The sequence below is a fragment of the Girardinichthys multiradiatus genome, chromosome 10 (genome assembly GCF_021462225.1).
Source record: "Girardinichthys multiradiatus isolate DD_20200921_A chromosome 10, DD_fGirMul_XY1, whole genome shotgun sequence".
Taxonomy (NCBI): domain Eukaryota; kingdom Metazoa; phylum Chordata; class Actinopteri; order Cyprinodontiformes; family Goodeidae; genus Girardinichthys; species Girardinichthys multiradiatus.
Window position 1 is genome coordinate 36290361 of NC_061803.1, and position 18474 is coordinate 36308834.

At 41.8% G+C, this 18474-nt stretch overlaps 1 protein-coding gene across 1 annotated transcript in view; it reads left to right on the forward strand.

Moving 5' to 3' along the window:
- The window catches only part of plcd3b (phospholipase C, delta 3b), a 29124-nt gene extending 14333 nt beyond the window's left edge, over positions 1–14791 (forward strand). The window contains exons 6-15 of the mRNA XM_047377370.1: positions 1040–1241; positions 9053–9197; positions 9768–9920; positions 10079–10216; positions 10376–10529; positions 10608–10724; positions 11550–11728; positions 12166–12301; positions 12397–12546; positions 12632–14791. Of these exons, the coding sequence (XP_047233326.1) occupies positions 1040–1241; positions 9053–9197; positions 9768–9920; positions 10079–10216; positions 10376–10529; positions 10608–10724; positions 11550–11728; positions 12166–12301; positions 12397–12546; positions 12632–12777 (1520 nt within the window). The 3' untranslated portion in view covers positions 12778–14791. The remainder of the gene's footprint in view (positions 1–1039; positions 1242–9052; positions 9198–9767; positions 9921–10078; positions 10217–10375; positions 10530–10607; positions 10725–11549; positions 11729–12165; positions 12302–12396; positions 12547–12631) is intronic.
- Positions 14792–18474: the final 3683 nt, after the last annotated feature.

Sequence of the window (18474 nt, forward strand, 5' to 3'; positions counted from 1 at the left end):
ATTAGGCAAAATATCAGGAGAAGTGTGGACCTCCACCAGTCTGGTTAATTATGGAGTACAATTTTTAGATGTCCGATGGTGCCACGTTTCTATGTTCTAATATTTGTATGCAAGTATAAGCAGCATAAGACAGTCCAACCATCTTATTGACAGGTTCTGTGTCCCTGAGATCAATGTAGTTTGGTATGAATTGTTTGAATCAACCCCAGAACAAAAGCATGATTCCTTGTGATGATGCTGCTGAAGCTGGCAGGAAAGAGTCAGTATCCTAAGTGAAACAAGTATGGACATGAGCTGAAAGGCTACTCGGAGAGGAAGACGCCGTTTCATCTCCAGGTTTAATAGGGAACCTTGCAATTCAAAGAATATCATTCCAACCGTACAATATGGGGGCGGCAGTAAGATGCTGTGGGAGTGTTTTGCTGCAGGAGGGACAGGTGCACTTCACAAGATGATTAACAATATGTGGAAAAATTGAAGCAACATCTGAAGACATCAGCCAAGAAGTTGAAGCTTGGGCACAAACGGGCTCTGCAAATGGACAATGAGGCAACCAACACATTAGTGACAAAGATCACTGAAGTCCGTGTTTTTAGAAGTGATCATCGTGAAGCCCTGATCTCAGTCCCATAGACAATTAGTGGGCAAAGCAGAAAACACAAATCATACTGGTGAAAAGGCTGGTGTACCCAAACACTTGGAAGTACTACTAAGTTAATGTCTGAATTTAAATAAAGTTGACAAAAAACATCTCCCAAAAACTCTCTCTCTCATTATTCCTGGATTTAACAATTATAAATAACGTATGTCATCTTAATTGACCTAAAACAGGAAAAGTTGAATCTGATTTAATGTCAGACAGTGAGAAAAAGCAGTTATGTGTCTTTTTAGAAAGTGCATGTAAATATGTGGTCTCAACTGTAAGTAGGGATGTTATTAGGCTGCATGTAGAAACCAGTCACTTAATGCCCAGTATGACTGCTTACATCACTCTGACTATATTTTACTGTTTCTTATTTGCACCTTTTACCTTCTTCAGCCCAGAGAAACCAGTTCATGACCCCTAATGGTTTCACAATGTATATGCTGTCTAAAGAGAACTGTGTGTTTAACCCCGAACACCTGAGAGTTTACCAAGACATGAAGCACCCGCTGTCACATTACTTCATCTCTTCATCCCACAACACCTACCTCACCAAGGACCAGCTGACTGGGGCCAGCAGCACAGAGACGTACATACGGTGAGCAGCATCTTATACCACATCAAAACAAAATGATGGGATTGTTTGAAAAGTGCTTCTGAAAACATCAAGCATTAATTTATTTGCAAATTTTTTGCAGGGGCAATGAGCCTAGTTTGGCCAAGTTAATCGTCAACTTCCTTTCATTTGTTAATATTCTTTCATGCCTTCACTCCAAGTTGCAGCATGAAGCAAAACAGTCTATAAATGAAGTCGTGACTTTTTAAAAACTTCAGTGAAGTGTTGTTAGAAGGAATAAAAACATTACAGAGTGCAAATGTGTTGCAGCCCAGAGTGCAGAAGTGGATGGATATTACCAAAAGAAAGGAAGCCTGGAGGAGAAGACATGGACCATTATGGCTTTCTATAGATTTTGATGAAAAGTTGATGGTTAATCAGGTTGTTGCTTTAAAAATGTACCTAGTTACAGTTTTTATTTGGATGTGTCATTTAGATGTGTCATAGGTAGGTGGTGCTATAGGTCGTACTTGCTACCTGGTGAGAATAGACGGGATTTACAGCTCTCTTCATTCAGTTAGTCATAAAAGTTATAAATGGTATATACCAGCTAGACGGTTAACATTTCGAGTTATTTCTGTCTTGCTGCCTTTTTCTGTCATTTAACCCAAGGGCTTGGTATTATTCATAAAAACTCTTGCAATTTTCTACTCAAGTTGGACTTAATGAAAATCGGACAAAAACCACAAATGCTGACATTTGTTTTATCTGAAACCTCCCTAAATAAATCTGTTTCTGATAAGGATATTTCTTTAGCAGTTTATACTGTTTTCCACTGTGACCACCCTAGAAAAGGTGTTGCCATCTACAGAAAAAAATTTCATGTCACCCTCATCCTCTGTGTCCACTCCAAAACAATTTGAATTCTTAGCCTTAAATCTTGAATCCAGCAAAGGTCAGAACCTAACAGTTTTGCGCTGCTATCATCCTCCTTCAGCTAGCTGTGATGCCCTTCCTACTCTATCTAGCTGGCCTAAATAATAATGAATTTGTTTTGCTGGGGGATTTGAATTTAGATTGGCTATGGGGTAAGAACGCTGTCAAAAACAATTTGTATGGAAATTTGAGCATATTAGTCAATAGTTGTGCATAAGTAAATCCAAAAGAGGTTTGTATATTTTTTCTATAAGAATACAAAATAGAATGTTACTGTAGAGGAGAGAATTCTTTGGCGCTAATTTGTGTGTTGGTATGCAGGAAACAAGATACGGTGTCGGGCAGGACACAGGAATAATGAGTGAGAGATGGTTTATCTTCTTGCAACAGACTCCATTGGCTGTGCACTTTATTGTGAGAACTCAGCGTTGGTACAGTTCTGTAAAAAAAACAATAAACAGGATATTTAAACATCAAGTCTTTACATAATTACTTAAACAAAACTACAAACTGGGCTATACACCATAAATAACCACTTAAAAGTCACTTTCTATAAGTTCAGCAGCTTAGGTGATTCAACAGCACCATCTACTGGTTAACTCCTGCATATTATACAGGTGAGTGCCCAAACTGCGCACCAATCTACCCTGCTTCTTCCTCCCCTCATAGAGCAAGCAATTGTACCGTCCTGCAGCGGGACCGCACCTGCCAGCCACGGCACATGCAAGCGACATTAACAATATGGAATCGGTTTACTAATAAACTAGCATAAACATATAAACAGATAAATGCTGCTTATTGAGGAGGAAAAAGGAATACACAGATAACCAATCACAACAAGTTTAACACTACATGCATGTCCAGACAATACTTTTGTCATCCACTAAACACTCAGAGCATCACAATAAGGCACATCTCGAACAAAGTCAGACTTAATCTCTGCCAGACTAGCAAAGTCACCCATATGGACGAAATATGAGGACAGAAAAAACAGTAGTAGCTCAGCTGTTTGCTAGCTCTGCCGATCGCTCAAGGACACGAAAAACCCGAGGAAGAAAAACAATTACGTCACCGCCGCCTTGTGGCAGAAACAAAACTCTTACGTTGTCCTTCAAACTAATAGCCTTTTATACAGCCGCCCCAAAATATGCAGGGCACATTTGCATCAAATAAAAGGCTTACTTAGTGGTCGAGTGTCCATAACTAAAAGAAGCTTCTTCTCCTGAAGGAAGAGCGGGCAACTTCACAAGCCGGGCTTTATGTCCCTTTATGTTGATGTCAACTGACCTGCTGCATCCATCATCACTGCGATGAACCATGACAACATGCCCAATTGGCCAGATGTGGCTCCACTAACGTGACCACCGTTCCATCCAGTAGGTCAGGAAGGGAGGATTGCCAATTCTGTCTTGTCTGTAACCCAGGCAGGTACTCTCTTATAAACCTGGACCAGAATTGATGCGCCATAATCTGGGAATGTCTCCAGCGTCGCCTGCTTAACATCTCAGTCTCTGGATACACCACCAGTGGGAGTGAGCCATCAGGCCGCCCTTTGAGCAAACTGTTTGGTATCACGGGATCAGGGTCTGCTATGTTGGCTGATACATAGCCTAATGGTTTTGAATTGAGGATGGCCTCCGCTTCCAAGAGCACTGTAAACAACACCTCCTCAGGGACAGGCTGAACTCCAACGCATGCGTAGAGTGCAGACTTGACAGACCGGATTTCCCGTTCCCACACTCCACTGAAATGGGGAGCAGCTGGAGGGTTGAAGTTGAACTTTATCTTCTGATGGGCTGGCTGGTGTTGCAATACAGGCACCATATCATTAAAGGCCCCCTTCAATTCCTGTTCAGCACCTTTAAAATTGGTCCCCTGATCTGACCACAGCTTGGATGGTGTTCCTCTCCTAGCAATGAGCCGTCTCAGAGCCATCAAATAGGAGTCTGCATTCATGTTCTTTAGAAGATCCAAATAAATTGCCCTGGTAGTCCGACATTTATAAATGATACCCCAGCGTTTTTCCAGATGCCTGTGTACCTTCACCATCATGGGGCCAAAACAATCCACACCTGTAAAGTAGAAGGCTTGTTTGTGTAGCCTGAGATGAGCGGCAGGAAGATTAGTCATCCTGGGGATCGAAGGCTGACCTCTCCTACGTTGACAGTCAGTACAGACCTGGTGATGCTTGCGGATGGCTTCACGACCTCGGAGGACCCAGTACGATCTACGCATCTCTGCGAAAACTCGCTCCGGACCAGGATGACATAGATCGTACTTCTGGATCAGAAGATGGGTGACTGGATGGGAAGAATTGAGAACCATAGGGTGAAGGGACAGGTCTAGGCCTTCCAGTTGTCGAAGACGACCACCCACTCTTATTAATCCGGAGGTCTGGTCAAGTACAGGGGCTAAGGTGAGCAGGCGACTTGAGGGCGACACTGACTTCCCTGCAGAAAGTAGCTTGAAGTCCTCAGGGAAGGATTGCCTTTGAGGTTTGGATCCTTAAGCTCATGCAGGGTTATCCCTCTTGTTAAATCGTCCGCAGGATTTTGGCCTGAATCCACATAGCACCAGCTGTCATTTCCCGTCAGCTCCTGTATTTCTGCCACTCTGTGTCGAACGAACGCTTTGTAGCGGCAGGATTGGGAATGAAGCCAGGTAAGTACCGTCGTGGAGTCGGACCACAGAATAATGCGGGCTATCTCCAAGGTGAGTTCTCTCTTTAGGAGACTGGCTAATTTAGCAGCCACCAAGGCTGCACACAGTTGCAGGCGAGGGATAAAGTGCACACGTTTAGGAGCTACTCTGGATTGAGCAAGGAGGAAGGAGACATGTCTCTGGCCCTCTTTATTTTCCAACCTTATGTAGGCCACAGCTCCATAGGCCTGTTCGGAAGCATCTGCAAAGATGTGCACTTCATACGTGACAGCCTCTAGGTCAAAGATGAAGGGCGCATTTGCTTGGGGATAGGTAAATTGAGGCAAAAACTGCAGTTCATTCTTCCAGCTCGACCAGGCTTGGAGCAGGGTAGTAGGTAGGTTTGGATCATCCCAACTTCGTTGCTTATCCCATAGCTGTCTAACAATGAGCTTTGCCCTAGTTGTGAAAGGCAACAGGTAACCCGTAGGATCATATTGGGAAGCTAAGACTTTGTAGATGTTCCTAAGGGTTGGAACATAGGATACTGGTCTCTGCTTATAGTTCAGGGAATCTCTCTCCCAGTTCCAACTAAGGCCAAGTGTGAATTCCTGAGGATTTAACTTGTCTTGTGCTAACCACATGTCTAGGCTCTGAGATCTGGCGCCTTGTAGTAAGTGGTCCAAAACATGGGGCTCATTGCTGACCCACTGTCTCAGCTCGAAGCCTGCAGAGGACTGGAGATCTCTGAGATGATCCACTGTTCAGCTTCCCCTGAGGTGCGCACGCTCAGTAGGCAGTTGTCCACATAGAAGCAACGTTCAACAGAAAATATCAGGATATCGTCAGGCTGGCAATGGTCAGTAACATGGCGCTGCAATGCATAGGTGGCACAGCAGGGACTGCAGGTAGTACCAAAAGGAAGGACCTGCCACTCAAATACTTAAGGGGGCTCGTTCACTTTTAGGTCACGCCATAGGAATCTTAGTAGGGGCTGATCTTCAGGGAAGAGGTGAACCTGATGGAACATCCCTTTAATATCTCCACTAACTGCAACAGTGTGTTCCCGGAACCTCAGTAACGCTCCGACCAACGAGGCCCCCATCGTGGGCCCAGGTAATAAGTACTGGTTTAGAGTCTGTCCTTGATATTGGTGAGAACAGTTAAAAACCAGCCGATTTTTTCCATTGTGGGTGACTAGGTGATGTGGAATGTACCAACACTCCCTGGAAGATTCGTACTGGGTAACCTCTTTCACAACTCCAGCTCCAATGAGCTTCTGCATTTTTGCTCTGTAGATCTCTGCTCGCTCAGGGTCTTTCAAGAGCTGCTGCTCCGTGTTTCGCAATAAAGATATTACTGACTCCTTTGGTGCATGAAGTTGGGGCATGACTGCATGACGTAGTAATGGTGTGGCATACCTTCTGTCTCCATCAGCCTCAACACGGACTGTTTTAGCATCTAATAGGGAGACTGCTTGTTGATCCTGTCTTGATCGAGTCACCTCTCTCTCCGGGCGGTGAGGTACAGTGTCGATCTGCCAGAGCCTCTCGACATGGCGGTATAACTCAACCCTCTGTTTGTGGGAAGAAGGTGAACAGACATTGTACGGACTGAACTGGCCGCCCCATAGAACGGATGGGGCCTTGGAAGGTCCATCCCAGTTTTGTATGAACAGCAGCAGGTCCCCCAGGCGGCCCAAGTCAGACTGGTTCCACAGGTGTTATGAAATGTACCTGATCAGAACCGAGAAGGAGCCAAGATCGAGCATGTGTTAATGCAGGTATGGGAAGGCCATGAAGGTGTTTGTACTTCTTCTGCAGCTGCTCTATAGGGTACGTATGCTGGACTAAGCTCAGGCGGCTGGCAGTAAAGGCACCATCAATCTCATACTTAACCTGAGCGTCAGTAGATGAGGAGACATGGAAAGATATGTTATGTCCATGAAGCACCTGAATATCTTGCTGGACGGTTCGCAAGGGGAGGTTTTCTGGTATGCCCTTTATTCCCAGCAATTCGGCTGCAGCTGGTAGCAACATAGATATCTCTGACCCGTTGTCCAGGAGAGCAAACGTGCTCAGACTGCGACCTTTATGGTGCAGAAGTACTGGGATGACTTTCAGCATGACTCGATTTCCGGCTGCAGGTCAGTCAAGATAAAGATAATCAGAGGCAGAGTTAGTTAGGTAGCTCTCTTCTTTCATTACCACATCCTTGTTGGATTTCTCTGGCCTTTGATTTATCTCGTGAAGAGAGTTCAGTTCAATCTCTCCCTCTGGCCCCAAGGTCTGCAGTAAACCCACCAAGGACTGGACCTGCAGGGAAAACCTCTGGAAAGCTGCAGAATCTCCATGCTTGACATCAGGGGCTTCTAAGACGGTAGCTATTTTCCCTAGAGCTAGCTGATGAGGCTGGCCGAATTTGTCATACAGGGCTCTCATAGTGTCAGTGTAAGTGGTGAGTGAATTCAGATAAGCATCAATTCAATTCAATTCAAAAATACTTTATTAATCCCAAAGGGAAATTAAGTTTAACCCCAAAGGGAAATTAAATAAAAATAATAATAATAATAATAATAAAAATAAATAAAGCTATTAGCCGAGCTTCCTCCAACTTCAGTTGATCCACAAGAATCTGGTACTTAAAGAGTTCTGTAGAATCTGCTGGGAGCAGATTCTCTAAAGCAATGTGAAGTCTGGAAAACTCACTGGAATCTGGATGGCTAAATTTAGGTATGACAGGTTTGGGGCTTCTATAAACTTGTTCTGACACTAAAGCTCGGGCGGAAAGGTTAGGAGGAGGCAGGTGGGAAGTCGCCCTGGTGACTGCTGGGGGAGGTCCTGAGCCCACATGGGCAGGAGCAGAGTGAGTAAGTAGTTGCGTAGTCTGAGCTGGGAGGTAAGGCATGATCTGGCTGTAAGGAGCAGAGTACTTCCATTGATTAGGCTGTGAAGCAGATTTGGAAAACTGATGAGATATCTTGGCTGGGCTCTGAGGATACTGAGGAGGTGGAATATTATGTGCATCTTTCCCTACCAAGTTGAGACCACTCATACTACAAGGCAGGTCTCCTTCTGGTTCCGGCCATGGGGAGTGTCAGGCCAATCCTCCTCCTCTTTTGGCTGGATCGGGGTGCTGTGGTATTGAGCTGAAGCAGCAGTAGTCCCAAAGAGTCTGTAGCTGCTGGAATGTGAAGATGAACTACAAAGCTGATTCATATTTTCTTTCAACGAGCAAGCTACTGCAATTAGCTCCTTCATCTCATTCCTGGCCTCACTGAGTTCCTTCAGGGTGGACTGAAAGACTTGCTGAGATTGTCCCAGCTATGCATTCTCCTCTTGAAGGGCTCTGATTCTCAGGAGGGAAGGGGGATCTTGGTGGTAGCTCCAATGGAAGGCCGCAGGAGCTCCAAACAGGGTGTCTGGGGCTGGATATCCTCTCTGAAGGAGACCTGGGGCTAGCTGAGGTGTCTCAGGAGGAGCAGCATTCACATAGAAATCAGTAGAAGAAGGAAAGCTGGGCATATAGGCTGAACCCTCTGAGGAGGGAACACGTTCTGCTCTGGATGAGGTGGTAATGTTCTCCATGGTGATGGGTCTCTCACATACTCAACCTCAAAATCCTGGAGCCTGGTAGGTTGACGTCGCTCACGTTTAAGTCTGGCACCAAGGTAAACCTCTTCTTCTGACTGCATCTTGAATGCTGCATCCAGCTCGAAGGACCAATGTAGAGGAGAGAATTCTTTGGCGCTAGTTTGTGTGTTGGTATGCAGGATACGGTGTATCGTGTTTCCTGAATATTGAGCCACTTTGGGGTGTTTTGGAGGAACGAGTCAGGAAACGTTTTCCTCCACCAGTATCGTGTAGTGACCTGGCCACTATCCTGCAAGAAGAATGGCTTAAAATCCCTCTGACCACTGTGCAGGACTTGTATATGTCATTCCAAAGACAAATTGACGCTGTATTGGCCGCAAAAGGAGGCCCTACACCATACTAATAAATTATTATGGTCTAAAACCAGGTGTTTCAGTTTCATTGTCCAACCCCTGTAGCTGTCTTCTTTCTGACACCATGACACCCAATGAACAAATTATATTGTTTTTGTTTAGTTTCAGGGGTCCTGTATTTTAAATTGACATATCCTTTTAAAATTCAATGTAGCCAAAAGTAAAATATGTCCTGTTTACAAGATACTTCAACTACCAGCAGATCACAGGCGTTCTGCTAACTGCTTCACAGCATCTACTTGAACATACACACTGGTGAATTGTCTCATAGAGCTCTGAGTCATGGCTGCCGCTGTGTGGAGCTGGACTGCTGGGACGGAGACGGAGGGGAACCCGTCATCTATCACGGCCATACGCTTACGTCCAAGGTGCCGTTTGTGGAAGTGATCAAGACTATCAATGAGTATGCCTTCAAGGTGAGGAGTCAGCATTCATCCATCCATCCATCCATCCATCCATCCATCCATCCATCCATCCATCCATCCATCCATCCATCCATCCATCCATCCATCCATCCATCCATCCATCCATCCATCCATCCATCCATACATCCATACATCCATCCAGCTAGCGACTTGCTGCTGTGTATTCTCCATAGGTCAGCCTTAGACAGTCATTTTCAATAAATGAGAATATTATAGAAAAGTTCATATATTTCAGTAACTTCATCACTGAATGAAACACATTATATAGAATAATCAAATTTGTTCTGCTTCCAGCCAATGAAAACACAGCATTTATGATTAGAATATTACACCAGACAAATTAAATGTGGGCTTAATGAAAAATATGTTTAATACCTGCTTAAAGGTACTTTTAATCTGACAAACGAACCTCATCAGAACCCATATTCTGATTTACTGAATATGACTGTAAAGTGTGCTCCTTCTGAATCTCTACGCCAAGTTTGTTTTCAGTTCAGATTCCAATTTATTTCTGATTTATTGAGGTACTTCTGACTGTTTGCCATGATTCCTGTCCCCCAGGCATCTCCCTATCCTCTGATCCTGTCTCTGGAGAACCACTGCTCCGTGAAGCAGCAAACTGTGATGGCTCGACACCTGAAATCTATCCTGGGGGACAAACTGCTGTTTAAGCCCCTCACTTACCTGGAATCAGCTTCTTTGCCAACACCAGAGGTTTATTTTTTTTTTGCAGTACCCAGAAACAAAAAGATTGAAGTTTAGCTTTTATAAATTTTACTGACATCTAATAGCAACGCTAAAGGGGAGGATTGTTTCTTTTCTAAAGACCATTGGTGTTGAAACCTGATGTAGAATATGTATTGGATTTGCAGGATCTAAAGTGTAAAATCCTGGTCAAGGGTAAGAAGGAGAGGATAGTGGAAGAATATTCGTCCAGTTCTTCAGACCTGGACTCATCAGAAGAGGAAGGCAGGTGTGGAAAATCCTCAGGAAAGAAAGAAGACAAGAAGGTGGTACAGCATCACTGGTTCTACTTCCTTACCTTTGGCACTGATTTAGTCACAGTTTGTGGCATTTTACGTATTAAAAAACATGCCCATGGAGGGTGAATAAAGAATGAGCATTTAGTAAAGCATTTTTATTAATGTGATAAATATTTTTGGCCCAAGCCAGGGGCGTCCAACCTCAGTCCAGAACTGTCAGAGTTGGTGGTGTACACTCGCAGTGTTCCTTTTAAAAGCTTCCAACATGCTGCCAAAAATCCAGCCACTGAAATGTCTTCATTTTCTGAGAGTGAAGCCCTCAGACTTATCAAAGATTCAGGTAGGATACATGAGAACCAGAGCCTGCCTTTATGCTTACATTTAAATTAAATGACTGGTCCTGGTCCTTCTTCTGCAGGGATGTATTTTGTACGTCACAACTGTCACCAGATCAGCAGGATCTACCCCTCAGGTCAGCGCCTTCAGTCATCCAACTACAACCCTCAGGAAATGTGGAATGCTGGCTGTCAGATTGGTGAGAGCTGTTTCACATGTTATTCACATGTCTGATGTCCAGCCAATGGCCAAACCAGGAGTCATCCACCACACACAGGGCTGGACTGGTGCAAAACTCTGTCCACCTTTTAATTTTCTTGTGCCAGAAATGCCTTACGCCTTAATTTGAGTTGTGCCTGAAGTGCTGTTGTTCTTATTCTAAATGGTAGACAACACTGTAGATAAAATCTGCGTGTTTTTAACAACTTGTAGCAGAAAAACCGCCTAAAGTTAATTCCTAACACAGATACGAAATGTGGTCATTTCTGACCAAATCTGTGAAACATTTTGCAATAATTGTTCCCTTTGTGTTTATTTGAAACTGTGCGTATGCTTGTAAAACCTGATGGCCTCTACCTTGTGGGTGTTGTGGATGATAATGGAGATGTACACATCCGAAGCAACCTGGCAATGCCCCTCAAGACCAACGTGTGCGAGGGCAGAAATGGCCAGTAGAAACCAGAGGTGTTCACGTGTACTGATGTGATGAAACCCAGAGGTACCAGGAGACCAGAGGGGAGGAGAGAAGCAAGGAGGGAGTGTTAAGAGATGTGATTGGGCCAACCGATGTTAGAAACTGTTTGAATGAGACGTTTATTGGCCGGTTGGTTGACACAGAATAAATGTATTGGCACAGAGGTGTGCTGGCCCACCAGGTACATGCCTGGTATGCCTGATTACCAGTCCATCCCTGACTACACCTAAATCCAGAAGAGTAATTGTGTTCCTCCATAAGCAGTTCTCTTACAGCCCGACCCTAGTGGACAACTCATGCCCAGACACTGCTGTGATGTGTCCTCTTTAGTTGCTCTGAACTTCCAGACGCCTGGCGAGCAGATGGACCTAAACCAAGGAAGGTTTTTGCAGAATGGTCTTTGTGGATATGTCCTAAAGCCCCTGTTCATGAGGCAGCCCAGCACCTCCTATAACCCAGAGAATGTCGGAGGTGGTCCTGGCCACAGACCCGTCCTGCTCACTATCCGGGTGAGATGGAGCGTTATTATTTTATGAGGTTATATTAAAAACAGAACTTTTAGTTTTGACGATCAGAGGCTGGAAGCCACTTCCTCTTAAATTTTGTAGATGCATCAGGGTTGTACTTTCTTTTTCTACTCAGCGTTTTATGTTTTATTAATAATGATTGTGTGGAAATTTGTTGCATATTATTATACTTGAGGTTATATTTATGTAATTGCAGAACCTGCTAGAGACCAGATGAATTTTTCTATGTCCTGGTGAATAAAACTTTGTAAGAGGGTGTACTTTGTTTTTACCATCACTACACATATTTTTGCTGTATTGACCACGGCACTCTTGTAGCTCATTTGAGTTTCCTGATTTAATAAGAGTAAAATAATAATAAAAGCAATAATGTCTGTATGAAAGAGTTATATTCACGAATATCTCTTCTGCGATTCTAGGTTATTTCAGCTCAACAGCTGCCCAAGCCAGAATGGGACAAACCCAGCTCCATAGTGGACCCTCAGGTATGGGTGGAGATACATGGAGTTCCAATTGACAACATTAAGAAGAAAACTAATTATGTGGACAACAACGGTACCAGCATTAATTAAATGACCCTTTAGATTTGTTGAATTTAGCCTGCTAAAGAAACCTGCTAAATTTTTGACTGACTGTGTTCTTGGTTTCAGGCTTCAACCCACAGTGGGACTGCACCTTTAACTTCACTGTTCATGTACCTGACCTGGCTCTGGTTCGCTTTGTTGTAGAGGATCATGACTATACCTCTAGTAATGACTTCTTGGGACAGTTTACACTGCCTTTTACCAGTCTTCGTACTGGTATGTGTTTGCACACATTTAGTTTAAAATGGGAGACTGAAGCAAAAACTTACTAACTGTATTTTCACCCTATATTCATCTACAGGGTATCGCCATGTGCGCCTGCTGAAGCTGGATGGTTCCAGCCTTTCACCTGCCTCCCTCTTCATCCATGTTGAGGTCACTCCCTCCAAATTCTCAGCTGAATCATCAGCTCAGTCCACGGTCGAGTGTTCAGCTGAAAAACCATGACCTCGTCTCCTTTCTAGTACAACTTACAGGCTTCAATATTTGTGCCTGCATAGAATTAAAGGATCTGGCTCCAAACATCAGGGTTGAAGTGTCTCTTGCAGTTAATGCAGGTAGTCCTGTTTATGGATGTTCTGGTTGGGTCGAACTGAGCTGACTAATATGTTAACTTGACAGGCAGCACTGGTGCAAAGCTAACACCTGAGTATGTTTTTAAAAATGCATTCACTGCGGTGGATACTTGAACACAGATACATATCTGTATTTTTAACTTTATTTACACTATTTTATGCTATGAGACAATGACCCGATTTTGTTGTTTTGGAATATTCAGTATTCTTATCTAACCTCGATATGACTTGGAATTTCTGTACTGTATAAATTTTATTTAGATTTTGTCTGAACCTTCCAGAGATGCCTGATGCACAGGCAGTCCACCTATGCTTTATACTTTAATATTAGCAACTGTTTCAAGTGAAAACACTTTGTGCATGTAATATGAAGGAACTTTAATAATTTCTAGGCATAGTAGTCATAGTAACTGTTTTACATGTTCTATTTGCTTTATTTCTGCACTGCACACATGAATCAGATTGGGTTAAATACAAGCAGCAGCAAGCATGATGCCCAGCAGATGGAGATACGTGCATGTTAAGTTACAGAAAACTCCAAGTCCTGACCTAATGAGACATTCCACCAAGGTTTAACAACATCTGACAGAAGGAGATACATCATCTTGGCGTTTCCTAATTAACAAGTGATGCTGCAGATTGCACGAGACAGTGAAATGATGCTTCTGTTTAATTGAGTAATTTGGAGATAGCAAGCTGTGACTGAAGTTACTCCAGCTTCTGATCACCATTCAGAAACATGTTGTCTGTAGTTTTGAGCTCAGTATTTTCTTCCTTCTAACTTTGTGTCCAATAATATTTGTTAATCCTTGATGCTGATGAAATAGATTTTCATTAGGTTTCTTTGTTGGCTTAACTATTCTCATATATTCTGAAAGTGGTAGTATTTCATCTATGCAGTTCGTCCTGTTTGATTTCGTCATGAAATGCTTCTTGTAGAAAAGTATAACATGCCATTTAGATATTAGCACTTTATCTGGGATAAATAGTTTTATTTCTGTCAGACAGGTAAGGTGTCATAGGTCAGTATTTATGGTTAATACATGAGAAGAGGCACTGTGGATGTTTCTATGTGAAGATAATCTGAAATCATGTGATCTAAAGGTCACAGAAAAACAAAATTAATTTGTTCTGCTGTAAATCTGAAATAATCAGCTTGTGAATGTTTTGGGGCTTTGGACATCCTGAGTATATCAGATCATCTTTGGGACGTTTCTTTGTTTGAACATTTCTGCATTTGATTGGGGCAAATCCCAAATGTTTTCATGTTTTGTCTTTAGTGACCCTGACTTTCCATTCCTCTTTTCAATCAGTCCCATTCTGTATTTCTTTGGGTTTTGTAAAGATCTTTTGTAAAGAAATGTTTTCATTGGTTACATTCCCACTTATTTTCAATCCATCATCGCAACAAGTTTAAGAGGATTGATTATGATTTTTGATTGTTTATTCAGCCTTGCATCTCTGACCTATGTCTAATCGTTTTTAACAGGATCTTTTTTACCAGCAGCGTCTCATAAATAGATTTAGCATTTATATTAGAAATAACACTTTTGGACACAAGAAAAATACAATTTTTAGTATTTTAGTACTAGCAAGATTGTACCTAAAATTGTATTAGCTGAATTCTAACAAACCCTAATTGGATTTCTATATATTCATATGTATATATAGACCAAATAGTCATCTACAAGGGCTGGAATGAAAATGAGTGAAAATGCAGCCTAACTGTATGATAACCCAAAGAAATATTACTGGACACTATTTTAGTGGATTACAGAAGGAGTGGCTCATTATAGGCATCATTGGATCACGTACACAGGAACTGTAAATGGTACAAAGACCAAAGTGAGATGTAATTATAGCAATAAAACAAGCTGAAATTCAAATCATCTCCTTTGTTATTTATTTTATTTGATATTAGAGCACACTGCCAGCTTATTCCTTTGACCCAAACGCTGAGCTGGTGCCTTTGGGACAAGGTTATAGCTTTAGCTAAACATCCATCCATCCATCTGCTGGTGGTCGGGCTTTCACCCATGGAGCCCGGTCAGGCACAGCCCAAAGAGGAAACGTGGGTCCCCTTCCAATGGGCTCACCACCCGTGGAAGGAGTCAAAGGGGTCAGGTGCAATGTTGTAGGGGTGGGATCCGAAGGCAGAGACCTAGCGGTCTGATCCTCACCTGCAGAAGCTGGCTCTTGGGATGTGGAATGTCTCCTGTCTGGTGGGGAAGGAGCCTGAGTTGGTGTGCAAGGTAGAGAGGTTCCAGCTAGAAATAGTCAGGCTCACCTCGACACACGGCTCTGGCTCTGGAACCAGTCTCCTTGAAAGGGGTTGGACACTCTTCGACTCTGGAGTTGCCCTTAGTGAGAGGCGCCGAGCTGGGGTGGGCATACTTGTTGCTCCTCATCTTGTCGCTTGTACGTTGGGGTTCACTCTGGTGAACGAAAGGGTAGCCTCCCTCCGCCTATGGGGGGACGGGTTCTGACTGTTGTTTGTGCTTTAGCTAAACATTGGGTCAAAAACTGAGTCAATTTATCGGGTTAGAGAGGAGACAACAGGTGGCCATTTTGAACCATACAACCACCTGATTGGACTTCCTCAAACCTCTTCCACAGGAGAAAATAAGATGGTGAAATTATGCTAAATAATAATCATGTCAGTGGGTTGTGTTCATTACATTAGTTCACTCAAGAATAAGTCAGTAGGTCAGGAAGGAAGGAAAAGTTTATTATTTTAGCATTTTTTCACAGAGAAATGTCACAATGTGCCTCACAGAAAGGACTAGAGAACCAGTTGAAGAGAACACTGGTGATAAATTCAGTTTAGGCAGGCAATATTTTATGCAGGGTTGTATGTTTTAAGTCTGGCTAGGATAAACTGAGTACAGAAAACTGACTGATTGAGGGATGGATAAAAAAAATCTTTATTTACAGTATTTATTTCAATCATTAATTATTTGTATAATCCAGAATATGGGTTATTATTTCTGACCCAGTCTTTGGTTCCCTAACCCAGAGTTTTAGGTCATATCTTATGGATTAGTCCCTTTTTGACCAGAACTGGGTCAGAAAAATACCTTAGGGATGCTTTTAATCTAGCAGTTTTTAGGAGTGTAGATATCCTAAGCAACTTAATCAAACTATCATACCACTGCATAAAATATAGTTATTATGTTAGGTGATTAACATTTCAGAAACTCATTCCACTAAAAAAGTCTAAGCTATCGAACCACACACTCACAACTATAGCACACTAAGGTTTGTCACATGGAATGTGCATGGAGCTGGCACCAGACAGAAAAACTTAAAGATTTTTTACCAAATTAAAAAGACTATAGGCCAGACGTCTTATTACAAGAAATTCATAAATCTGCCACAGCTGTAAATCAGCTGAGTTTCTTAATTTGTTTTCTGCCTGTTTCAAATATAGGCAAAGGGGAGTAGCAATTTTAATTTACAAAAATATTACCTTTAGAGTATTAGACACCAAGTTACAGATCCAGAGGTTAGATTTATAATAGTAAAAATATCTATACATAATCAAAAGTTATGTATTGTCAGCATATATGCCCCAAATGTTGTTGATGCCCCATTCTTCCATATGTTTTTTCTGCACTGTCTGAATACATGCTCACTTCTTTTCGGGGGTGATCTCAACTTTGGTCTAAATAAAGAAATAGACCACAAGTAACGTAGAAGGGTGAGAGCGCAGTTGGCAGTCAATAAATATAGTTAAACAGTACATAAGGGATTATGGACTTTGCGTTGCATCTCTTCACCCTAACCGCAGAGAATATACTTTCTTCTCACATCACTTCTCCATCACTCTTACTCTCATCTGGATTATTTCTTAGTCAGCAGCTCGTTGTTGACTGACATCTCAGACACTGAAATACCCCCTATATCTGCCAGCGATCATGCTCCTGTCTCTTTAACTCTAGTAAATAAGAAAGAAAACCCACAACACAAAAACTGGAGGTTTAACACATTACTTAGGATGAAAATTTTATCAAATATTTTAAAGAAGAGTGGACATCACATTTGGGCTTTAATGACCTCTCTTTGTTCATCAACATCTGTTCTCTGGGAGGCAGGAAAAGCAGTGATGAGAGGTAAAATAATTTCATTCTCATCACATAAGAAGAAAAAAGAAAAGAAACATATTCAAGGAATTAGAAGAAACTATTAAACTGTTAGAAGCTTCCCAAGAAGAGGATATGCTGGACAAACTACAGAAAGCAAAACTAGAATTAAATGAAATTATTGAAAAAAAAATAAAAAAAAAATTTTTAGTACAAAGACTTTGAAGAGAACATTTTGAACATGACAATAAATCAGGTAGTTTTTTAGCTAACCAGCTAAAAATACATGAAAAAATACAACTATATTTGCTGTTAAAGACGTAACGGGGATCCTGAAAGAATAAACAGCAGTTTCAGAGATTTTTACAAAGCTTAGATAACGACATTGATCAATTTCTGGATAAAGTAACACTTCTTAAATTATGATATAGTCAAGTAATGTCCTGACATCAGCGGTAATCCAGGAAGCCATTAAAAGCATGCCCAAGAAAAACACTCCTGGCCCAGGTGGATTTCTAAAAGAGTTCTACAATGAATTGTAAAATATTTTGGCTCTAACATTCCACAGAATGTTGCAGGAAACCAAGGAAAATGGCAGACTTCCGCTAAATATAAATTCTGCTAACATTACCCTCCTGTTAAAACCATGAAAAGATCCAATATTTCCTACCAGCTACCATCCCACATCTCTTATTAACGGTGATTTTAAAATAATCTGTAAAGGCCTCGCAAAAAGACTAGAAAAAGTTACTCCTTCTGGTTTTATAAAAGGGAGGCATTCATCCACAAATTTATGCAGATTACTTAATCTAATATACAATTCCTACAGTAAAAATGTTGAGATAAAAATATCATCTCTAGATGCAGAAAAGGCATTTGATGGAGTTGACTAAAAATTCTTGTTTGCAACCTTGAGTAAATTTGATTTTGTGAATTATTTCATGCACTGGTTAAAAATATTATACAGTTCCCCAGCAGCATGTATCAAAACAAACATCTTCCAGCTTCTGTCTTCAGATGGGCATCAGGCAGGGATGCCCACTTTCCCCCTTATTATTTGCTATTTTTATTGAATATTAAACCACTAGCGGCAGCAATCAGGCAAACTAAAGATATAAAAGGCATAAAATGAATGAATATTGTACATAAACTCAGTCTTTATGCGGACGATATCTTACTTTTTCTCCAGCATTAATAAACCATTCTCTCTCATGTAATTTGATTGATAAATCCTTTGTCAAGAGTTTCAGATTATTCTATAAATTGGGTGAAGTTTACAGTTTTTCCAATTAATTGTTCTTTCCACAATTCCCTTAATACACAAATGCAATCAGGGAATATTGCATGTGTGGGTATTAATGTTTCTCCTAGATTGGCAGATTTAACAAAACTAAACCACATCCCGCTTATAAAAAAAGTTAAAGATGATTTTAATAGATGGAAATTTCTACCCATATCACTCATGGGCAGGGTTCTTATTCTAAATT